Source organism: Desmodus rotundus, chromosome 4 (assembly GCF_022682495.2).
Source record: "Desmodus rotundus isolate HL8 chromosome 4, HLdesRot8A.1, whole genome shotgun sequence".
In the NCBI taxonomy this organism is placed as follows: domain Eukaryota; kingdom Metazoa; phylum Chordata; class Mammalia; order Chiroptera; family Phyllostomidae; genus Desmodus; species Desmodus rotundus.
In genome coordinates this window covers 157789880-157812249 of record NC_071390.1, presented here as the reverse complement: position 1 = coordinate 157812249, position 22370 = coordinate 157789880, and the positions used below count along the sequence as shown (strand labels likewise).

Sequence of the window (22370 nt, the reverse complement as noted above, 5' to 3'; positions counted from 1 at the left end):
AACTATTAACCACTCTGCCTCTCATTACTATGTGATATGTCAAGTATTTAAAACATTAACTTTTTTCAAAGTTATTTGGAGGCTGTAGATTCTGTACAATGTTTCTTTCTATTTATTCTTATTCCAGAGTCATGCTGTTTAAATTATGGTTTTTTAATGTTTTCGTATATGAAGGTAGTTTATTCTTTCACTATTTTCTTTTTGAGATTTGGGTAATTATCCTATTTATTCTTCAAGTAAACATTCATAATAACTTTGTTTCACTAAAATTTGGGATTAGAGGGTTTTGGTTAAAAGCACATTAAATTTATAAATTAAACGGAAATGCGTTCAGTGTTTCCACACAAAAAGTGCTATATATTTCTTCATTTTCTTTCAAATTTATCAATACATTTTAATAATTTTCTTAAATTAGGTAACATTTAATAAATTAGTCTTAGATGTATTATAATTTGTGGAAGTGAAACACCGTATGTTTTCTGTGCTCGCTTCGGCAGCACGTGTACTGAAACTGGAACGATACAGGGAAGATCAGCATGGCCCCTGCGCAAGGATGACACGCAAATTCGTGACGCGTTCCATTAAAAGAACGAAATAAATATGTTTTCTAATTCTTTATTATTGGCATATAGGAATGCTATTTATTTGCATATAAGATTGTCTTTCCTGAAATGCAAAATAATAAAATGATGACTCAAAAATTATAAAAATTTTAAAAAGGCATATATGGTAGCAATAATGTTCAAAAATTCAGAAAAGATTTAGGTCCATACGAATGGCTACAGAGAAAACACGGCATTTTTATTCACTGTTTATATAGGTTTCATTACACATTCCAAGTATTGTCACTGATTCATTTTCATCTAATACTTCCCAGAATAAGAGCATGACATGTGCTGGTGGCCCTAACAGAGCCACCTCCCTCCAATTACGTCGCTCTCCGTGACCCATCCTAAGTCTCACACTTCAAGCTAATCATTGACAGAGCTTTACAATCACCAGCTTTTACTGAGGCGTCGATAAGACAGCCCAGCAGTTCGTGGCAAATGAAGCCAGGCTGTGCGGCGGGGTCTGCGGGGAATGAATGGGTTGTCTTCAGCACTGATGAAAGGAGCGGGCGCTGTAGGGCAACCATGTCCCTCGCGGCGCTGCAAAGATCTGTCATCCTGTCAGCGTTCATTCTCCTGCGAGCTGTTACTGGGTCCTCCGGAGACGGAAGAGCTGTATGGTCTAACAACCCTAATTCTAGCCCGGTAAATGAAAGTCAGCTGTTCCTCTACGACACTTTTCCTGAAAACTTTTTCTGGGGCGTTGGCACTGGAGCATTTCAAGTGGAAGGGAGTTGGAAGACAGATGGAAAAGGTCCCTCTATATGGGATCATTTCACCCAAACACACCTTAAAAATGTCAACAGCACGAATAGCTCCAGTGACAGTTACATTTTTCTGGAAAAAGACTTACTGGCTCTGGATTTCATAGGAGTTTCTTTTTATCACTTTTCAATTTCCTGGCCAAGGCTCTTCCCCGATGGAACGGGAGCCGTTGCCAATGCGAAAGGTCTCCAGTACTACAACGCTCTCCTGGACGCGCTGGTGCGTAGAAACATCGAGCCTATAGTGACTTTGTACCACTGGGACTTGCCTTTGGCCCTACAAGAAAAATACGGGGGCTGGAAAAATGAAAGGATAATAGATATCTTCAATGACTATGCCACATACTGTTTCCAGACGTTTGGGGACCGCGTCAAATACTGGATTACAATTCACAATCCATACCTGGTGGCTTGGCACGGGTACGGGACAGGTACGCACGCCCCCGGAGAGAGAGGAGATGCAGCGGCGGTCTACGCGGTGGGACGCAACCTGATCAAGGTACGTCCGTCCAGCTGCTTCGCGTTACAGCTTCAGGCTGCCCGGAGCAGGAGGTCAAAGGAAACCCTGAGAAATGGATCTTCTGTTTAAATCATTCTCTTTATTGAAACCGACTCACCTGGTTTTAGTCTCACTCACCTCACTGAGGCTGGTCTTAAGTTTTAGCCTCCCATTTCCTATGTAGTGTATATTTTATTTACCTAAGATATTATTAAGGTATTCACCCAATTACTTCTCGGGGAAGTGCATTTTAAAAAATTATTGAACTATCTTTAAATCTACAATTACACAGCAGAGGCTGAGAATATGAATTTCCTTTCATTCTGTGGAAAAACTGTCCTTTACAAATTTAATTGTTGGAAATCCTTTTCTGACAACCTGCAACCATTTCAGAATTATGTTAAGGCATGACCATTTAAAATATGTATTTGTTGCTACTATTGCTATTCTTAGTGGTATTTAGCTATAGCAAGCTAAATAAATGTTAGCTAACTGATACATATTAAATGCAGGAATTCAAATAAATGTAATTCACAGTTGATTTTATTTATGTGACATAGCAGAAAAGATGAGATTAATTGTTCTAGGAGTTAAAATTAAACCAATAATATCAAAACTGAGAAGAATAGACTCTGTACTAAGTGTTAAAGAGTATAATTCAAAAGCTAGAGTTTATGCTGGGAAATGTTAAAATTATTAAATAAAAGTGAAACTATAAGCAAAATCAGTTAATATTCATTGAGTGTTCACTATGTGTAGCAGACTAAGCATTTCACATGCAGTATCACATTTAATCCTCATGATAACCTTGTGAACTAGGTCCCATCATTATCTCCACTTTAAAGATGAAAAAACCGAAGCTCAGTGAGATTAAGTAACTTGCCCAAGGTTACAGAGTAAAATTCAGCTGTTGTGAACATGGGGGTTATAGATGACAATCTAATTAAACACTAAATGTCTTTATTAAGAATGTTTTTAAAGGAAGAATCCTTTGGAAATTTTCCAGAGATTTTGCCTCACATTGAGGCTAATATCTAGTATCAGTTTAACTTTACTTGGGAAAAATAAATTACTCTGGAGAACTGTTACATTTTGAAAAATAAAACAAAACTCTATTACGGGGTTCTCATCATGTGTTAGGAGAAGTAATATGATTTTGAACAATCAAATGTTAACTATACAGAAATAGAAAATATTTACAGGAACATAACATTACTCCATGTCTAAATTTGCACATACAAAAATATCTGCTAACCCTTCTTTCCTTTATGAACTTTCTGGATTATTATCCATGTGCATTGCACTATGATTCAGTCAACATCTGGCCTTGCAGTAAACAGGCTGCATTATGATTTCAAGGTCATTTACATACCTTTGAATAGAGTTGTATGTACAACTTATTAACGTGTGGGTATACTGTGATTTGGGACAAAAGGCCTTAAAGGGAAGAAAACTTAGAGCTACCAATTTTGAAGATTATGCATATAGAAGTTAGAAAAATGTTGATATTTCTATTATCTAGTACTTTTCATGATTAAAACAATACATGCTGGTGTAAACTGAGAAACATCAGACTGTACCAAAGGCTATAAAGTGAAAAAGTTCCATTCTGCTTCCCCTCTCCACTTGACAAGCCCAACCTCGAGGAAACTGCTATTAATAGTTTCTGATATAGTAGTCTGTTTAAAGTTTGCTATACAAATACATGTACATATATGGTTATTTAATGCTTTATTTAAAAAATCCTAAATTGTTGAAAAGGTTTCAGTTACCTGGGAAAATGTTAACAATTAGAATTTTCATTAAAAACATATGTCTAAATGATTAATTTAAAGCCTTCAAAACTGGCTCTCTGATAAAACACAGGAAAAAGTAGTAACTAATAATCGATATTGCTTCCCAAGTGAGAATGTAAAATGCTATATTGTCAGATATTTTCATTCTTCTCCAGCTTGAGATAAACTATGCCCTTAACACAAAATTAGCGCTCTGGTCGTGAGATCAACTTTATTGTTTAAACTGGAGGGTTGCATTTTTTCCTGCAGATGCAGTCCCCCCAAAGACAGCCAGAGGCACAGGGATTGTCTCCTTCCACATCCTAGTGCAAATCAGAACAACATCAGATTGTCCAAGGTCTGTCAGTGGCTGCAGGATTACATTTTTAAATTATTGTGTTTTCCAAGTAATTTCTTCCATCTCTTGAAAATGTCTGTATCACTGGCCCAAATAAGGAGTGTCAGGGGTCCTCCGAGATCAGTCAGGAAGTGAAATACACTGCATAACGCGGGGACTTGGAACACCAGGGAGAGATCTGGCAATGGTTGGCAGCCCGAGGTGAACTTGTTTTCCCCACTTGCCCCCTCTCTGCCCTCCCTTTAACACAGAGAAGATTAATTAGATATTTTATGTTGCAATGAAGTGTTTCTTCCTTATTATGCCACCTTGTGATGCAGAAGAAGCATTCTTTAGGATTAGTTTCTCGTCCAAGAACATTTATATAAAACTAAATTCATAGATGGTTATAGACTGTTTTACTCCCCAGTCCTCAGTGCTGAAAAGATTGCATGGTGGCTATGGGGTCTTCTAAGTTCCAGGATGACCTTGAAAACTCCATCTCAGTCTGAAATGTCCTGGTTGGGAGGACACCTGAATTGGGAGGACTAGATGGTCACAAGACTGACCTGGAATTTAGATTCCACTCGATGTCAGATCTGGTGATTACCTTAAAGCGAGTCTAAATGTCAGGTACGAATTTGTTGTAATCACACCAACTAGTGGATGCTCCAGTTTGAGTTCTTAACAGTACTCGGAACAGAAAGAGCATGCAGTGATTGACGTGACCGTGTGTAAGCACAGTAATCGTAGCTTTAAAGATTATCTGTAATTTTGGCAACAACATTGCCAGGTGTCTATTATTATCCCCATTTTACATAATGATACTTCATGCATCATGTCACTCCCCTGCTTAAAATCCGTGAGTGACTCTTTTGGCATCTCTGGGCCACACTGGAAGAAGAAGAGTTCTCTCGGGCCACACATTAAGTACACAAACACTAACGAAAACTGATGAGCCAAAAAAAAAGGTTTTAAGTAAATTTATGATTTTGTATTGGGCTGCATTCATAGCCATCCTGGGCTGCATGTGGCCCATAGGTTGGACACTCCTGCCCCAAACCTTTTGGGATAAAGTCCCGACTTTTCATCAAGATCTTCAAGACACAAATCCAGACTCCTTCCTGGCCACTCTCCCACCCCCATCACTAATGCCCAGCCCTTGCACCCCACTCTCCACTATAATGCACTACTAGCAATGTCTTGATTTTACCTTACTGTTCCCCTCCACTCAGCCTTCACTAATGCTCTATTCAGCTAGAAGGCCTCTCTTACTCCCTGCTTTGCTGATATAATGTCCCTCAAGGCTCAGTTTAAGCAGCCGCCACCTGTAAGTTATTCTTGATCTTTTAGGGTTAGTGCTCCTCCCGAAGTCTCGCACAAATAGCACCCATACCATGTGGTACTTTTCTGTCTCCCCAACTAGACTGAGAGTTCTTTGAAAGAAGAGGCTATTTTTCATTCGTCTTTATATTTCCAGCACCTTACACAGAGTATTAGATACATGCTAGGAATAAATGTTTGTTAAATGAGTGGTTTAGGATTTCTATCTTAAACCTCTAATCAAAGATCCAATCTCAAGTTCAAATTCATATTTCATTTCATTATCACTAATTCCTGAATTGCCTCTATTAATCCAGTGGTGTATTAGTGTGGACTCCTTAGGTTGCAAGTGACAGAAGCCTAATTCAAGTTGGTATGAACAAAAACGAGCTATTTCCTGGCTCAGTAACCAGATCTGGGGAATGAACACAGTACCCAGTAACCAGGATACTCTCAGAAGCCCTTCATCTCAGTTTTTCATGTACATTTTTCCTTATAGGTTGGCATCATTCTTCTTTGTAGAGGAAGAAGTTGTTTTTCTCCCAAGTTGTTTTTAAAGTTTCAAACTGTTTGCCCTAGGCTCTCATCCTTCAGATCAAGGTTTCAGAGCAAAGCTCCAAGGTTTCACGTTAGGAAAGGCAGTCTTTGTGTCTATTTTCATTTTATTTTTGGATAAATAAATAGGCATAATAATTTAAATTTGTAGATTTCTTCCCCACTAAACATGGAATATTTGAGAGCCTCTGAGTAATCATGCCTTGAGGTTAGGGAAGATGAGTTTGTTCACGAGATGGTAGCTCATTCATTTGTTACTCCACTGAAGTACTGCCAGCTGCAGTGATAGTCTTGGTCATTTCGTGGCTCTAAATGATTGTGTTTCAGAGACATATACTATTTACATAGTATCAGGATTTCTCAGCCCCAGCACTATGGACATTTTGAGCCAGGTAACTCTTTGTTGCAGTGGGCTGCCTTGTGCTTTGTAGGATATTTAGCAGACTCTACCCACTAGATTCCAGGAGTACCCCTGTCCCCAGGGTTGGGACAACCGAAAATGTCTCCAGACGTTGCCAAATGTCCCCTGCAGGGAGTGCAAAAGTGCCCTCCTTTCCTTCCTTTGGAAACCACTGACTAAGCAGTTAAAGTCATGAAGCATAAAGAGCATGGACATTAAAATGTAACCAGTATGAGAGACATTAAAAAATGCTAATTTACAAAATTGTCACCAGATATATAAGTTGCACACAAACTCAAGATTAATTTGTAGTATTATCAGAATGCTTTTGGAGAAGAAACAATGCTTGAAGAAACATTAAATGAGAAGATAATGTTGATGATTATATCTGGCCCAACTTTTCACATATTGGAAATAAAGGCTGTCCCTGTTTGGTGTCACTTGTAAAATACCTGAAAGAGCTGACCCAAACCATGTCTCTTATACACGCAGTTATTTATGAGCAAAACACTAAACTTACTCTTTGAAGGCTTGTAATTTTTTAGAAAGCAAAATTTAAGAATTCAAGCAAAATGTTATAGAAACGATTTTTATTCATTTTTGATGCCATAACACTGTTTCACTAGTTAAGCTTTTTGTGTATCACTCCATGTTGGCTTTTTTTGCTGCCTTTTTTTTTTTTGTCTGTTTGCATAGCCAAGTACCACATGTACTATTACTTATTAAAACATTTTTTTAAGGCTTGGCTGGTGTGGCTCAGTGGATTGAGTGCTGGCCTTCGAACCAAAGGGTCACTGGTTCGATTCCCAGTCCGGGCACACACCTGGGTTGTGGGCCAGGTCCCCAGTAGGGGATACCCAAGAAGCAACCACACACTGATGTTTCTCTCCCTCTCTTTCTCCCTCCCTTCCCCTCTCTAAAAATAAATAAAATCTTTAAAAAAACATTTTTCTATAAAATATTTGTTTTGAAAGGAAACTTTATATCTTACTATGCATGAGAGACCAGTAATTTCTAATACCCTTAAAATAAATATGTAATATTTAAAATTAAAATTTTTATTTTTGTTAAACCTAATGCCAAAAAGAGGTAGATGTACCAGGCTTGGAAAACACCATAGAATGGGTACATTTTACCCTACATTTTAGTATACATTTTGTCCTAAAACCAAACACAGGGTGTCATTTAAATCATAAAATGCTTTTTCTTATGTAATTAAAATAATTTAAATAATATAACAGTGTTTATTACATGGGAGCATGCCAATATTTATGTTTGTATGAGTATTTTAAATATTCATAATTTATTTTCTGAATATTTTAAATAAGCTTTATACTCTTTAATAATAAAATAGACTATATAAACAAGTATGTCAACACCTTTTTGAATACTACACACAGATGATGAAATAATTTTTTAAATTCCTCAGGGGTTCAAGAGATTGTTTAATACTGTGAAAGAGGCTTTCGGGACAAGAAATGTTGGGAAACACTAATCTAGGTCAAGGCCTTACCAATTCGTTCCTGAGTCTGGGATGTTTATTTCTGCCCTATTTTCCCACTTCTATGGAAAACTTTGTTTGAGCATTTTTTGGCATCCTTCCCTCAGAGAAGCTCACACATGGCTGGGTATGTGTTAGATATTCAATAAATAACCCAGTTAATTATTTCCCAATTAAAGATCTACTTATCCCAGAAAGGATTTAAAATTGCAATTGAATAGAAGTCGATTGCAGACACATGCACTTCAGCCCATACCCTGACTTAAACATAGAGTCTTTTGAGAACATCCAAATCAATTGTGTATGCCTGCTTCTATGAAAAATTGTACACTAGAATCCATCTTGAAACTAGCTGCAGACTGCTGACTGCTGTCAGCCCTGCGTGATGTGTTCATGAGGGTTTACTATATTATTCTTTCAATTTTTGTGTATTCTGACAGTTTCTGCAATTAAAAATAAAAAATAAAATAGGCAATAAAGAGAAGATTTTTTTATTTTAAAATAAAACAATCGCCTCTATATAAAACACTTCTTAAAGGCTCTGTCAAAATTCTTAACCAAACTTTAGTAGGAAAACTGCAAAAACAGCTGTGAAAAAGCCGTTCACATGATTAATAGCTACGCCTTCCTTGCCAGCACGCTGCTGCAACTGCCTTCTTGAACAAGAAGGCTGCGTGTTTCGTAGGCACATTTAAATAGATTAAAGGTCATTTTTAAACCTCTGCTGCCCAACCCCCCTCCAAGATCTTGAAGACACTATAATATTTTGAAGTGTAAATACTAGAACAATTCTTTTTTAGCTTTTCTTGGTTAGATAGAAGCAAAGTCTTCAAATATCATCTGAAATTACTTTCTTTCCCCTACAATAAAGGATTTTTAAAAACTCCCTTGTTGAAGTTGGGTTGCAAGACAACAGCATATCAAAATTAATTTTTGCCAAACCTTGTACTTAAAAAGCTAGCCCAATCTTTTCTGTCAATGAAGGACAGAAAAAAGAAGGTTGAAAAAAACCGTTATTTGCTACCTTCCACCACTTCCCTGTCCCACCCCATACCCCAAAAAGGAACACAGAGATGGGGAGGAGAACGGACTGGTCTTAATTCTTAAAGTGGAGGATTAAGACAATTATTACAGATAATTTTTGCCATTCTGTAGTACTATTTTAATAACAATTATTAGAGGGAGAATATTTTATTGCATACCTACTGTAGTGTTAGAAACTCTCTTAGGTACTTTTCATATATTATCTCATCAAACTCTCACATCAACGCTACCAGGTAAGTATTCTTATAACTATCTTATAGTTGATGAAACTGAAGCCTAGAGAAATTTGCCTGATGTGACATAGCTGTATAAGTGTTTTTAACTCAATAGTTAAGTGTCAGAGCCAACATTCAAATCTTAGCCATCTCTATCCAAGCTAGCAAGGTTTAACATCACGAGTCAGCAACCCACCTTCAGTGAAAGAGAACGATTTACAGCTTGAAACTTGTGTTGATATTGACTCAACAGATATTTGACTTCACTGTGGCTATTTAAGACCAAAATATTCTATCTATATGTTTTATTTGTCCACAAAAATCTATGAGCAATTTATCCCTGACTCATACACTAACCATGAGGCTTTTCTTTTGTCCCATGATTTTAATTTTTATTTGCTCAAAACTTTAGTTTTCCATTAAAGTGATGTTAAATCACCTATGTGTGCCCATGGCAATACCATCTATTTAAGTAAATGTTAACACAATTATTCATTTAATTAGCTAATGCATAGTATGTATATGGTAATCCCAACTCATCTCCATCAGGTCCTAAGCCACCTCTAACAAAATCTAGAAAATAATGATCAAACAAGTTAAAACTAGCATTCTTATAGATGTTTCTAATCAAATTTGAATAAAAGATAAAAACTGCTTGCAGATAAGAACTTCCAAAGACAGTTTCTACAACCAGAGCACCATAGTTAGATATAAGAGTCACGTAAAAAACCTATTTGTAGATGACAACTGGTATCTAAAACCTTCAAGAGAGCAATATTTACTTTTTCTAATCATTAAGTAGAAAAAGTTATACTTCAGTGAATGATTAACAAGAGTTTAAATAAATATAATTATAAATGCTCAGAGAATAACATTGTGATCATGTTTAAACAGCTTGATTTGATATGAACACTCTCATACGTGGAAAATCAGGCCCAACTGGAGATCAGAAAATATTGTTAAGTAATGGAAACAGTACTAGATATGATGAACCTATGAAATGAGGGAAACTGTGCATTAGTTTATAGTATAAAGTAAGACATTTAATTGAATGTAAAAAGGCTTACTGAGAAAACTCAACATTAGAATATTGTCTTTGTTAAGGGTATGATTAAAACTACTGAACATTAGTAACAATTTTGTTGCTAAGAATAGATCAGAACCATTTAACTTACTAACTAGTAATGAGTGCATCACAGAGGTAATTAAAGTGGTGCCTGGGTAATCCTGTAGTGCTTCCTAAAAATGTTCTGGGGAGACTTTGAGGCTGTGGAAACCGGGATCTTTTAGTGTTTGGGGGAATCCATTGGTCCTTCATAGCATCATATCTTGACCAGAGATTATGTGCCTGCGTCTTAAATAAAGGGCTGGGTTTACTATTATCAGTTCCTCTTTCATGTTAATCACATATGCATTGTATGTCTCCTCCTTTACCTTTAAATATCAACACATTGTTACAGAAGAGACAAACATTCTTTAATATATGATGGAATCCGCAATAACAACTTTTTTTTAAAGTTTCTGTTGTTTTCCTTTGAGATTTTTGGAGAAACTGAAGAGGTGAAAACAGCAATTAAATTCACTGACAGAAACTATCTGTTTCAACCAATTCTCTTGACATTTTTAAACTACAAAAATAGTCCATTTAAAGTAATGCATCTTTACCACGAAACATTCAAACAATGCATAGACATAAAATTAAAAATGAAGTCTCCTCTTTAATTCTTACTCCCTAACCCCATTCCCCAGAAGTAACAAGAATTAGAAGCTTGGTCAATGTCCAAATATTTTTCTATGCAAATATATACACATATATATGGATTTGTTTTTACAAAATTTGAATCATACTATAACATTCAGTTTGGGTTATCATTTCTAATTAATTGAAACATAAAAGTACTTTTATTCTTATTTCTGCACTCCTCTCTCCTTCTACAGGTTATAGGTCATATGGCATGAGCTACTTTGTTCTTTTTTCTCAATGTCTACCATAGTGCTTTGTATTTGTCAAATAAGTGTCCGTAGACTTGAATTTAAGGAAATAATCAATGTAAATGAATGAAGAGTAAAGGATAAAAGAATAGCTGTGGGTTGAGGGAACTTAAAGAAAAGTGATTTCTCTCATCTGGCTTTCGAGGATGCGTGTAATTCCGGAAAAGGAGAGAAGTTAAGCAGAACAGAAGGTAATGCTGATGAACTCTCCATTCGGCCTGGTCCCGGGCGACGCTCCAGACTGCTGCTTCCCGAAGCGCGTTCCTGGCGCCCAAACCCTGGCGCACGGATTTCTCAGCCCACCCGCTCTTGTTTGGGGGCCAGGGCTGTTACACACCCCTTACATTTTCACTGCCTGTTCAATCACCATTGGGGCTAAGATGTAAACGTGTGTTTCAAAAGCATATAATTTAATTTTCATGATGACATGACAGTGAACTGCAAGGCTGAAGTACTTCGTTCTAATTCTAGCTTTGCCACTGAGACTTTGGGCAAGCCATTTACTTCTTGGGTGTCGGCTACTCCGTTTATAATAGAAAAAAAATGTTAACTGGACCAAATGACCTCTAAGTCCATCCTCTACCTCTGATTAACAGGCACAAGCACAGAACTTGGAGAAATACAGCCTGGGCTTGATTTAGCTCCTGAAACTAGGCAAGTTACTCTCCACCCCTTGGTTTCCTCTCCTTTAACAGGGGAATGATAATGGAACCTACCTCAAGAAATTCAAATGTGCATTAGGTGAGACAGTACCTGGAAGCACTTAGAACGGGGCTGGGCGCATTTGGCACTAATACACGTTCGTTCTTATCACTATTTCTGGGATTGATTTTCTATGGCTTTGCAGTTTCATCACTGCTCTGTTATATTTGATCATGGAAGTCACTCGTCCTTAAGGATCATTAATAACGATGCTGTGTTAGGCATTATGCAAACACAGCATCCCTGCCCTCTCCGTCTAACATTGACACTGGTGTGAAGATCACTATCCTCAGTCAGGAGTGGTCACGTGTAGAGGAACTGCATCAGCAATGCACACAGCCTCTGACACCGGTGAGGGCAGTAGCCCATGCCAATGCTGGGGCAGAGGATTAACGTAAGTGTCACACACTGTGCTGGGCACTTGGGCAATGACACGGTTTTCCGAACACTCCAAATCTGCTGGCAAGTCTTCCAGGATCTTTCTAGGTGATCCTGAATTCCAGGCATACATAGATATTTTCCTCGCAGCATGCAAGGGATATGGTGCTGTTGCAGGACTGTTTAGTTCTTTTGATAACCAACGTCAGCAGAAAGAAAATATAATTTTAAAACAGGATGTTGGGTTCGTGCCCACTGTCCTTTCCCCCAACAGCTTCAAAATTTAGAATTGGGACATACAGAAAGAAGAAGGGTTTAGTAAAGTCACCAGGGAGGCATGGGTTCAAATCCTAGCCCCGTCCCTATCCAGCCTGTGGAAACTTCAGTTTCTTCTCTAAAATGAGAAAAATAAAATCTGCCTTACAGAGGCTGAATTATGCAAAATATGTGTCAGGTGACCAACGTACTCCTAGCGGGCTCCTAGTGGGTGTTCGCTCCACAAGTATTACATGCCAGGCTCTTCCTTGGGCTCCGTATGCACAGCTGAGGACACAACGGACGCGGTTCCTGCACTCAAGAAGCTCCCAGGCCAGGTGTGGAGCTCTGTGGCTCTGGCCTGAGACTTAGACAGTCTGGAGGCCCTCTGTAAAAAAGCACATAGGAAACATATATTAAAACACAAAAGTTGGTATAAAAAGTGCATATTTATTTAGAATGAGGAAAATCTTACAACAAATTACTGTAGTCTTAGAGATTCAGATTCTTTTTTTCCTGAGGTCCCTTTAGGACACTTAATCAGAAATACTTACCTAGCAATGCTTTCACTCACAACCTGACTCCCAACCCAGGGAGAACATTTTATAAGGACCCAGGTACATCAGGGCCCCTGAAGCTTCAGCTTCCTTAGGTTCATGGTAAATCTGCCTTTCCTGAAGGCCCCAAAGTGGGGCCTTATTTTCATTATTGTAAGAATTATATTATTTGAGATTTCCAGGGTGGCTTTTATACCGATTGTCTTTAACTCTTCATTCCTAAATCCTGAGAAAAGACTTCAAATTACCAACCCAGGTTATGTTAGCTGTAATTATACTCTGAAATATGGTCTTTTTGCATGAAAAAAATTACTAACAGGATTACTCTTGTTAATTTAGTAATAACAGAAAGCTTAAAATATCATCCACCCTCTGCAAAACTGGCATGCAAATGTTATCTCTGGGCACAGAACCTGAACTGCAGTAAAGCTCCAATTTGCTAATATTGATTTCTTCTAAACTCCCTCCTAACATCTGGAGAAACCCACAGATGCTTCATTTAATTAATTACGAACTTTATTCTAGAGCGTTTTCCCTTTGTGTTGCCAGGTTTAGATTTTGGCTCAGGCATTAATTTAATTTAGTAATATTATAATGGAAATTAGAATTCTATAACTTAATACTTTGTTAAATAGCTTTAACAATAAACAAGTTTGTAGCTCACATGAAGTTAATCAGCCAAAATGTGACTAACATTACGCACGGATTTGAAAATTTAACCTTTGGCAATGATTGGAGGTTCCTTAAACACAGACAAATATAATGTGTGAGGTTTGCTGACAACCCATGCCCTCCACAGCACTCCCACCCACCAGGGCCCTGCCATGTCTTCCTGACCTCTAACCCCTTCTTCATCTTTGTCCCCAAAGTTGTGCCAGCTATCTTATTTGCTCCCTATCGCCCATAGAACTTATCTGAGTCTGGATTTCCAGGGGCATCAAAGAGAACATCTACCTTAGACTAGCAGCTGCCTCTCAATGACAGGAGGCCCTGAGAGCTGACTCAGAAAAGAAAAAGCTGCTGACTTCCCCTTTCAGCTACTGAATTTAAAGAACAAAGGTTGAAGCTCCCTTAAATCAATCATTCCAAAGGTAGGTGGCCTTGTACAGATAGAGGGTAACCTTGGAAAATCGCAGAATGGCTGTTGTGCAAGGTTGCAGGGCCAGGTCGCGCTCCCCTACCAACCCTGTTTTCATTTCCCCACCGCACCTCCTTTATGAGCATCAGACCAGGGGGCACACGTAGATATCTGTTTCATCCAGATTCATGTCGAACTCAGTATCTCTGAGCAATACTTTTTACCCTGTCACTTGGTAAACAGGATCTAGTTATAAGTATAAGCGCTGCACAAAGAACCTCCCCCACATTCTCTATGAGAATGGAGAGGCTGTCTTCAGCCCAGAGCAAAGATAACCCTAGATACCTTGATAGCCTATGCAAATAGCAGCGAAGGTTAAAGAGACACAGTGGAACATGAAGGTCACCTTGGGGCATGACGACACTATGTAGACATATATATCCAGAAAACTTGCTTGAAAAGGTACTGCAAAGGTACGTATCTGTTGTCTTCTAAGCTGTTCTATTTCTCATTAAAATACTGAAACAACCAAGATTTTATCACCACTTAGGCCATCTTTCATATACTCACTAAAATATGCAATAGAACATCTACTTTAAAGAAACTCCTTCCCCCTCTTCTTTTTCCTATTAGGACTGGTTCATTTCTGTTAGGACTGGTTTAACACATTGATGCCGATTCCATCTCACTCTCCCTTCTGTGTCTGATGGCATCGTGTTTGCAAGGCAGCGAGTTTCTGGCTCAGGATCTTACATATGTTCAGAGCTTCACAGTTTACACATCAGAAGTGCACAACAGCCCCGAGGGCACACGCCGATGACTGAAGTGACTGACTGGAATAAAGCAAAGCATTCTAGTAATGCATGAGTGCTTTAGTTTCAAATCAGAAAAAAAGAAAATGCAGTTCTTAAGACCATATTTTGTAGTTCCTGGCCCAGAAAAGTGCAGAAAGAGCAGCTGAGTCCACTTAAGGTGGCATCTGTCCCCAGCTCCCCTGCGATTCCTTCTAGAACCTCAGGGTGGAGGCTGGGGAAGAGGCCACAGCCTGAAACTTGGTCTCACAGGAGAGCATTCTTAAAGATCCTAGCAAACATTTAGGTGCTAAATGGCTCCAGAATGTTCCAATGAAAACCAAGTAAAATCAGACAGGCAGAGGCACTACCGCAAGACATCTACTTCAGAAAATCTTTCAGGGAATGATTTCAGTGAGCTCTTCCTGCATAAAGCAATGAGGCACCAGTTCAGGACTCTTTACCCCTTACATGAGGAGAAAAAAGTAGTTTCCTCATCCTAACATTTGGTGTCCACAGGGAGTACTAGGTTTGAACCCTTGTGCATATTCGATTGCTCTTGATCTACAAAACGGCACTTTCAGAGAATTCAACCCAATATAAAAAAATCTCTCATAAGCAAAAGAAAAGCTAAGGAACAAAACTGTAAGCAGACTTTGTGGGTTAAAAGTAAGGGTGTGCACACTTGTTTTAGAAACAGCCAAATAGAGGAGAAAGTAGGAGAGCTGGAAAGAGGCAAGCAAGTCAAATGCTGAGGGAAAGAGAGATAAACTCAGATAAAAGATGACTTTATGACTGGCCAGGACAGAGGACTGGACATGGGCATCTAACTGGCCCAGAGTCATTAACTGGAGTCCTTACTGTGAGTTCCTCCTTCCAACAGAGCTCATGGCTCCTTACAGAAGCATGACGTTTTGCTTTAAATATCTTTTCATTTAATGCCTTATTTTATGCCATTTTCTATATTTCTCTTTCACACGTTTCAGTCTTACTTTCCGATAAGCCTACTGGCTCCTGAGGGCAAGTTCTTGTTCCATTTGTTGCAGCCTCTCAGGGCAGACGAGACGGGCATTGAGTAACCCGTACCTACTAATCAGACCGGAAACCGACCCTGAGGCTCTGTTATAAGAACTAGGATGGAAACGTACACTCTGGGAGGTCTAATAATAACAACACCCGTCTTTAGGCAGTAGCTCCTAGGTACGCTGTTCTGTGCTACATATTTAACATATATATTAGCTGTATGTCTAAAATCAACTTTACAAAGGGTATTATTATTATTATTCTTTTTAACCTCACTGTACAACTGAGGATACTTACAGATTTCAGAAAGGTTAAGTGACTTATCTAAGACCACACATTAAATACCTGAACTTCAAGTCCAAGTGTGCCAACGTCAAGGCCCACACTTTGCCCTGGTTTTCTGCCTTGGGCAGTCCTGCCACATTTTATAATAATGGCAATAATAGTTAAGGCTTCTATAGAGGTTACTCTGTAGAGGGCCAGCACTGTTCTGAGGCCCTTTCCATACATCAATTCATTCAATCCTCACAACAAGCCTAGGAGGTGGGCTCTATTATTATTCATTTACAGAATTTAGAGCCTGCATTATCCTGGAGTTCTAAGTTAGAGCCAAAAGGGGATTCTGTAGAACAATGAAAGATCACTGCTGTGTCTTTTTATCTAAAGGAAGAAATCCTATAATCCACATCATATCTTGCCTGCACCCAGCCCTCAAGAAGGCCTGGCAAAGGTGGTCAAGCGAGAAGGGAAGTAAGATGGAGTTTGGACTAGAGCTCTCTGCCTGCCTTTCAGCCATACTATAGCAGGGGCTTGAGGGGAAGTGGACAGAGAGCCAAGTTTGAGGTCATTGGGGTTTCCGGACAGCTTTTCCCTGCATCACCCTATGCTGCATTCATTCATTTGTCCACGAAAAGACCTGCCGCCAGCCAAGTCAGAGCCCTTGGGACCAAAAAGGTTAATAATATTTTCCTCTCCTTAGGCTCATTCGAAAGTTTGGCATAACTACGACATAAATTTCCGCCCACGTCAGAAAGGTTGGTTATCGATCACATTGGGATCCCATTGGATTGAACCCAACAGACCGGAAAACGTGGAGGATATACTCAAGTGCCAGCAGTCCGTGGTTTCTGTGCTCGGGTGGTTTGCCAACCCCATCCACGGGGATGGTGACTATCCAGAGCTGATGAAAAAGCAGCTGCTCTCCACTCTGCCCCTTTTCTCTGAAGCAGAGAAGAATGAGGTGAGGGGCACAGCTGACTTCTTTGCCTTTTCCTTTGGGCCCAACAATTTCAAGCCCCAGAACACCATGGCTAAAATGGGACAAAATGTGTCACTCAATTTAAGAGAAATGCTGAACTGGATTAAGATGGAATATGGCAATCCCCGCGTGTTGATTACTGAGAATGGCTGGTTCACGGACGGTCATGTGAAAACGGAGGATACCACAACCATCTACATGATGAAGAACTTCCTCAACCACGTTCTTCAAGGTTGGTTGTCCATTTGCTCAATTTTTAAAAAGTTTTTTGCTATAGGATATTTAAAGTCAACTTTTTAAAAAAAATCTTTATCTTTTTTTCCCATTACCATTTAGTCCCCTTAGGCCCCCCTCCCCCCAGCAATCACCACACTGTTGTCCATGTCCATGAGTCCTTTTTTCCCTTTTTATTCAATTCCTCCACCCCTAACTTCCCTCCACTAGTTCTTATCCTACTCTCCATCTATGAGTCTGTTCCCATTTTCCTTGTTAGTTCAGTTTGTTCATTAGATTCCACGTATAAGTGAAATCACATGATATTTGTCTTTCTCTGACTGGCTTATTTCACTTAATATAATGTTCTCCAGGTCCATCCACACTGTTGCAAAGGGTAAAATTTTCTTCTTTTTTTACGGCCAAGTAGTATTCCATTGTGTAAATGTCCCACAGTTGTTTTATCCACTTATCCACTGATGGACACTCAGGCTGCTTCCATATCTTGGTGATTGTAAACAACACTGCAATGAACATAGGGGTGCTTATGTTTTTCTGAGTTTGTGTTTTGGGTTCCTTCAGACTGGTATATTCCCAGCAGTGGGATCACTGGGTCAAACAGCAGATCCATTGTTAATTTTTTGAGGTATCTCCATTAAAGTAACCTCTGAATATATGATTACTATTGTTGTAGCTGGCCTTTTGTCCAATGGTGACAGAATTTTTTAATGTTACTCTCATGCCCATTTTTAATGAAAGCTTGAGAACAAAATAATTTTAGACTGTAGATGCATCCGTAATTGGCAACAAGATGCTGTTTCATTCTTTCAAAAGGGACATGCAGCTAAGAAAGATATGTCCAAAGATTTTTAACGGAAGTGCTTTAGTCGAAAATGCTGACAGCTTTCTTGAAATTGTGCCCCTTTCACTTTACCACGTGACTAACTGATGAAAAGTTCTGAAGACAGAGAATGAGCCACGGATGTCAAAGCTGAGTCATTTCTATGGACCCTGGATATTTCTCGGACCCTTACTTATCCCCTCATTCCTTTTCCATTACTCAAGTAGTGACATCTACAGGTGGCTGATTGAAATAATGGAGGAGACCAGCTCAAATTATGATGGTTCTGTCTCGCAGAGTTGGGCTGCATTTCACGCAAATATAAAGGAATTCTCTGGTGGATCCTTCTAAAACTCTGTGGCTCTCTTTAAAAGCTACAAGCCTGGGGGGAAAAATCCCAGATTCTGCTGAAAAGGGCATTCAGGGAGGGCGCTCAGGGAGCGCAAGACCCTGCTGCCCAACCTGCAGGAAAAGGCAGTGTGGAGCCGAGCGTGCCCAGCCATGGGCACACGCAGGCGGGGGCCTCCAGAGCAGGGGGCCTGTGCCAGTGCCGCACACTGGGCGGAAGGGAATCATTTCCCAGGCGGTAACTTTCCACCGCCCCTCAGCACCCTACAACACCAACGGAAATCTCGTGGCCAAGATTGCCTACATTTAAGGAAAGGGTGTCAGTGTTAAAACCCCCAAAATGCAGAAGCGATGCATTTCTATGAGAGAAATGGAAGCTTTTAGTTAAAAAAAAAATGGTTCCTGACTGATTTGGGGTATCTGTTGCTTTTACTGCTATAGATTTTCATATCTCATTTTTACCCAACTCCTGAAAGTTATTGAATCAGAGTGTTAAAGTTAGAAAGGCCCTGAGAGATCATATTTTCCAAACTTTTCTGTTGACAAATGAGGAAACTAAAGTCAAGAACCTTGCCCAGCAGTCCCCTCCCACCTCCTGCCCCTAAGCCCAGTGAGTTCTGTACGACTTCCTCCTCCTTATATTTACATTCACCTACGTTAATTCTCAAAGCTGATCTTTCAGTCCCTGAAGGTTAGTTTCGTAGAACACAGCTTGTCCACAAACGGGAACCAACCCAAACTTGGAATGAGAAACTCTCGGTCATAAGCAGACATTTGTCCCAAAGAGTTCTGGGAACGACCATGCCCTCTGACACCGATTTGCACACTAAGTCTCAGGAACATTTTCAATTTTATCCTTTCACTGTGTCATCCACTTGTTGGCGGAGGACCGTTCTGGATGAAAATAACTGCCACTTTTCGAAGATAAACATGAATTTTCTGCTTGATGTAATGGGCTACAAATTAGGCAAAAGGTTGGTTTCACAACATGCTGTCCCCCAGCATGTTGTTAGTGAAGTCAGAAACATGGCCCAGTGTGTTCAGGCCTCCAAACATCTCTGCTTTTTTCTCTCCTCTCTCTCTCTGTGCAGCAATCAGGTTTGATAAAATACGAGTGTTTGGTTACACGGCCTGGTCTCTCCTGGATGGCTTTGAATGGCAGGATGGTTACTCCACTCGCCGAGGATTGTTTTATGTGGATTTTAATAGTAAACAAAAAGAAAGAAAGCCCAAGTCTTCAGCACATTACTATAAGCAGATCATACGAGAAAATGGTTTTACTCTAAAAGAGTCCACACCAGATGTGCAGGGCCAGTTCCCCTGCGACTTCTCCTGGGGTGTCACTGAGTCTGTCCTCAAGGTAAGTGGCTACTTACAAATTAGCTATGAAGTGGGACACATAGTATACAATGTTGGATTTCATTGACCCAATGACAGCTAAGAGATGGCTGTCAGACAACATCAAATACCATGGTTACTGGGAGGCGATGAAGGGAAAGTGGGGAAAGAGGAAGGAAGCAGAAGAGAAGAATTAATGCTCCCTGGGAGCCTTCCACGTGCCACAACTCATGATGGAGAACTTAGAGATGGAGAACTTCGTGATGGAGTTGAAGAGACTGCCCCCAAGAACCATACAGTCTAGAGAGAACTTATTTATTTTTGTGAGAGGCATTTATTTGTTAGTAGCGTCAAAATTACAGTGAAAAAATTTTAATAGATTTTTGTTTTGCCAAAAGCAAATTACTAGTGACCCTTTATTTAAGTGACTCCTGTTATTTGACAGATTTGAGTAATTTGCCTTATGAGGTTTCTGTATCCTAGGGGCTTCCCCACATGCCTCATTCCTCACCTTCTTCCAATATTCACTCAAACGTCACCTTCTCAAAAAGGCTTCCCTTTACTCCAAAAAATCATAACCTCATCATTATCACCTCTCATCCCGCTTTCCTGCTTTATTTTTCTTTTTTTCATTTTTATTTATTGATTTTACAGAGAGGGAGGAGATAGAAAGAAACAGAGAAACATTGGTTTGTTGTTCCACTTATTTATGTATGTATTGGTTGATTCTTGTATGTGTCCTGACCTGAGATTGAACGCTCAACCTTGGTTTATTGGGACAATGCTCTACTTAAGCTACCTGGTGAGGGCCCCTGCTTTATTTTTCCATATAGCTCTCCTCACTCTCTAACATACTACGTACACAACTTTTTCTTTTCTAGGTTGTAGTTATTGGGATATAATTGACATAACAATGCTGTGTAAGTGTAAGACATACAGCTTTTGTTGATTTGATACATTTATATATCACAAAATAATTACTACCATAGCATTAGCTGCCACCTCCATGCCATTACACGATTCCCATTTCTTTCTGTGGTAAGAGCACTGAAGGTCTACCCTCTTACAGCTTCTGCGTACACAATCCAGTGTTATGAGCTAGAGTCATCATGCTGTACATTAGATGCCCAGAACTCAGCAAGCTTATAAGGGGACGTTCACACCCTTTGCCCCGTATCGTCCCACTTCCCCCACCCCCAGGCCCTGGTAATCACTCCACACATTCTTCTTATTTATCACCTGTCTTCCCCACTAGAACGCAAACTTTCTCTGCACGAGGTGGAGACATTTGAGGATTTGCTGCCTACTGTGTGCCTTACTAGAGCGGTGTCAGACTCAATGCATAGTGAATGAATAAGGTCAGCTTTTAGAGCCAGGTGAGACTGTAGGGACCCCCTATTCCAAATCCTTCATTTTATGGATGAGGAAAGTGAGGTACATCGATGAGTAATTGATGGTTAAGTGACTTGCCCAAGGTCACACAAATGTTAACACAACTGTAACAGACCACCGTCCAGCCCCAGATGCATAGTGCTCTTTCCAAAGTAATAGTAACTATTTTAAACCCTTATTACGTGCCACACATGTACCTGGATGTATGCACATTTTCTCTGCCTAATCCAAAACCCTCATTTTATAGGCAAGGAAGTTGAAGTTTAGGGAGGTTATGTAACTTGTCTGGGTTACCAAGATCTGTCTTCCGATCACTGTAAGACCTCACAGAACCACACTATTGCCTGTTCTAGAAGCATATGGAGAGACAACAAGATGTACAAGGGATGGGACTGGACAAAAGGGCTCAACCCATGAGTGGGCAATGTTCACAGGTTATGAATCTCCAAACCTGTCGATATTTAAACAAGACTCAGAGGCTCAGAGTTGATAAAAGGGGGAAAGATACAGGGATTCATATAAACACACTGAGTCACCTTCAGCTTGTGCCCCCTATAGAGCCACGTACAGACCCAGTTCCTACCTCCTCCACACGCCATACATAGGCATGCAGCCATCTTTCTCCTACCACTTCAAACGGGTTTGTATTTTCCAAAATTCCAGGCCCAGCAAAGAGAGATCCAAGAGAGACAAGAGTTCCTGCTCATACATGACCCAACCTGCAATTTCCTCCTTCACCTAAAGACCTCCATCTCTTCCACATTCATTGGCGACGTGAATGTCTGCCCCATTCTAACAGCCCTAGTCCCAGTCCTGGAATCAAGAGCTGATCATTTGGGTCAGGGAAAAGTAATTCTGTAATCAGCTAGGTCTGGTTTTCACGCTCACATCTGCAGCCCAGCAAGAAATCAGCTTCCCTTAATTTGGACTACGAGTAACCTATTGTTAACACGTGGCCACATTTGCTTTATCTCTGTCTCTCTCTCACGAACTGTTGAAAAGTGGCAAATGCTTCACCCCAAAATATTTCAGCATGTGTCCCCTAAGAATAAAGACATTCTCCTATCTCATTATAATACTATCAAACCCAGGAAATTTAGTATTGATTGAATATCATCTAACATACAATTCATATTCAAGCTTTCCTAAGTGTTCCAAAAATGTTCTTTATAGATTTTTAAAA

At 39.7% G+C, this 22370-nt stretch overlaps 1 protein-coding gene, 1 non-coding gene and 1 pseudogene across 3 annotated transcripts in view; 2 read left to right on the top strand and 1 right to left on the bottom strand.

Annotated features, from left to right (window-relative positions):
* Positions 1-481: 481 nt before the first annotated feature.
* Positions 482-588, top strand: LOC112316948 (U6 spliceosomal RNA). Its single transcript, XR_002976053.1, has one exon. It is a non-coding gene; the product is annotated as a U6 spliceosomal RNA (small nuclear RNA).
* A 345-nt stretch (positions 589-933) lies between these two features.
* Positions 934-22370, top strand: part of KLB (klotho beta) — a 34223-nt gene continuing 12786 nt past the window's right edge. Inside the window, exons 1-4 of one of the 2 annotated variants that reach the window (XM_053923418.1) lie at positions 934-1592; positions 1728-1871; positions 16777-17287; positions 19549-19817. In XM_053923418.1, the coding sequence (XP_053779393.1) occupies positions 1047-1592; positions 1728-1871; positions 16777-17287; positions 19549-19817 (1470 nt within the window). In that variant the 5' untranslated portion in view covers positions 934-1046. Of the gene's footprint in view, positions 1872-16776; positions 17288-19548; positions 19818-22370 lie in introns of both variants that reach the window. The other variant, XM_024573807.3, reaches the window with a different exon arrangement.
* Positions 3915-4022, bottom strand: LOC112316951 (small nucleolar RNA SNORA31; annotated as a pseudogene).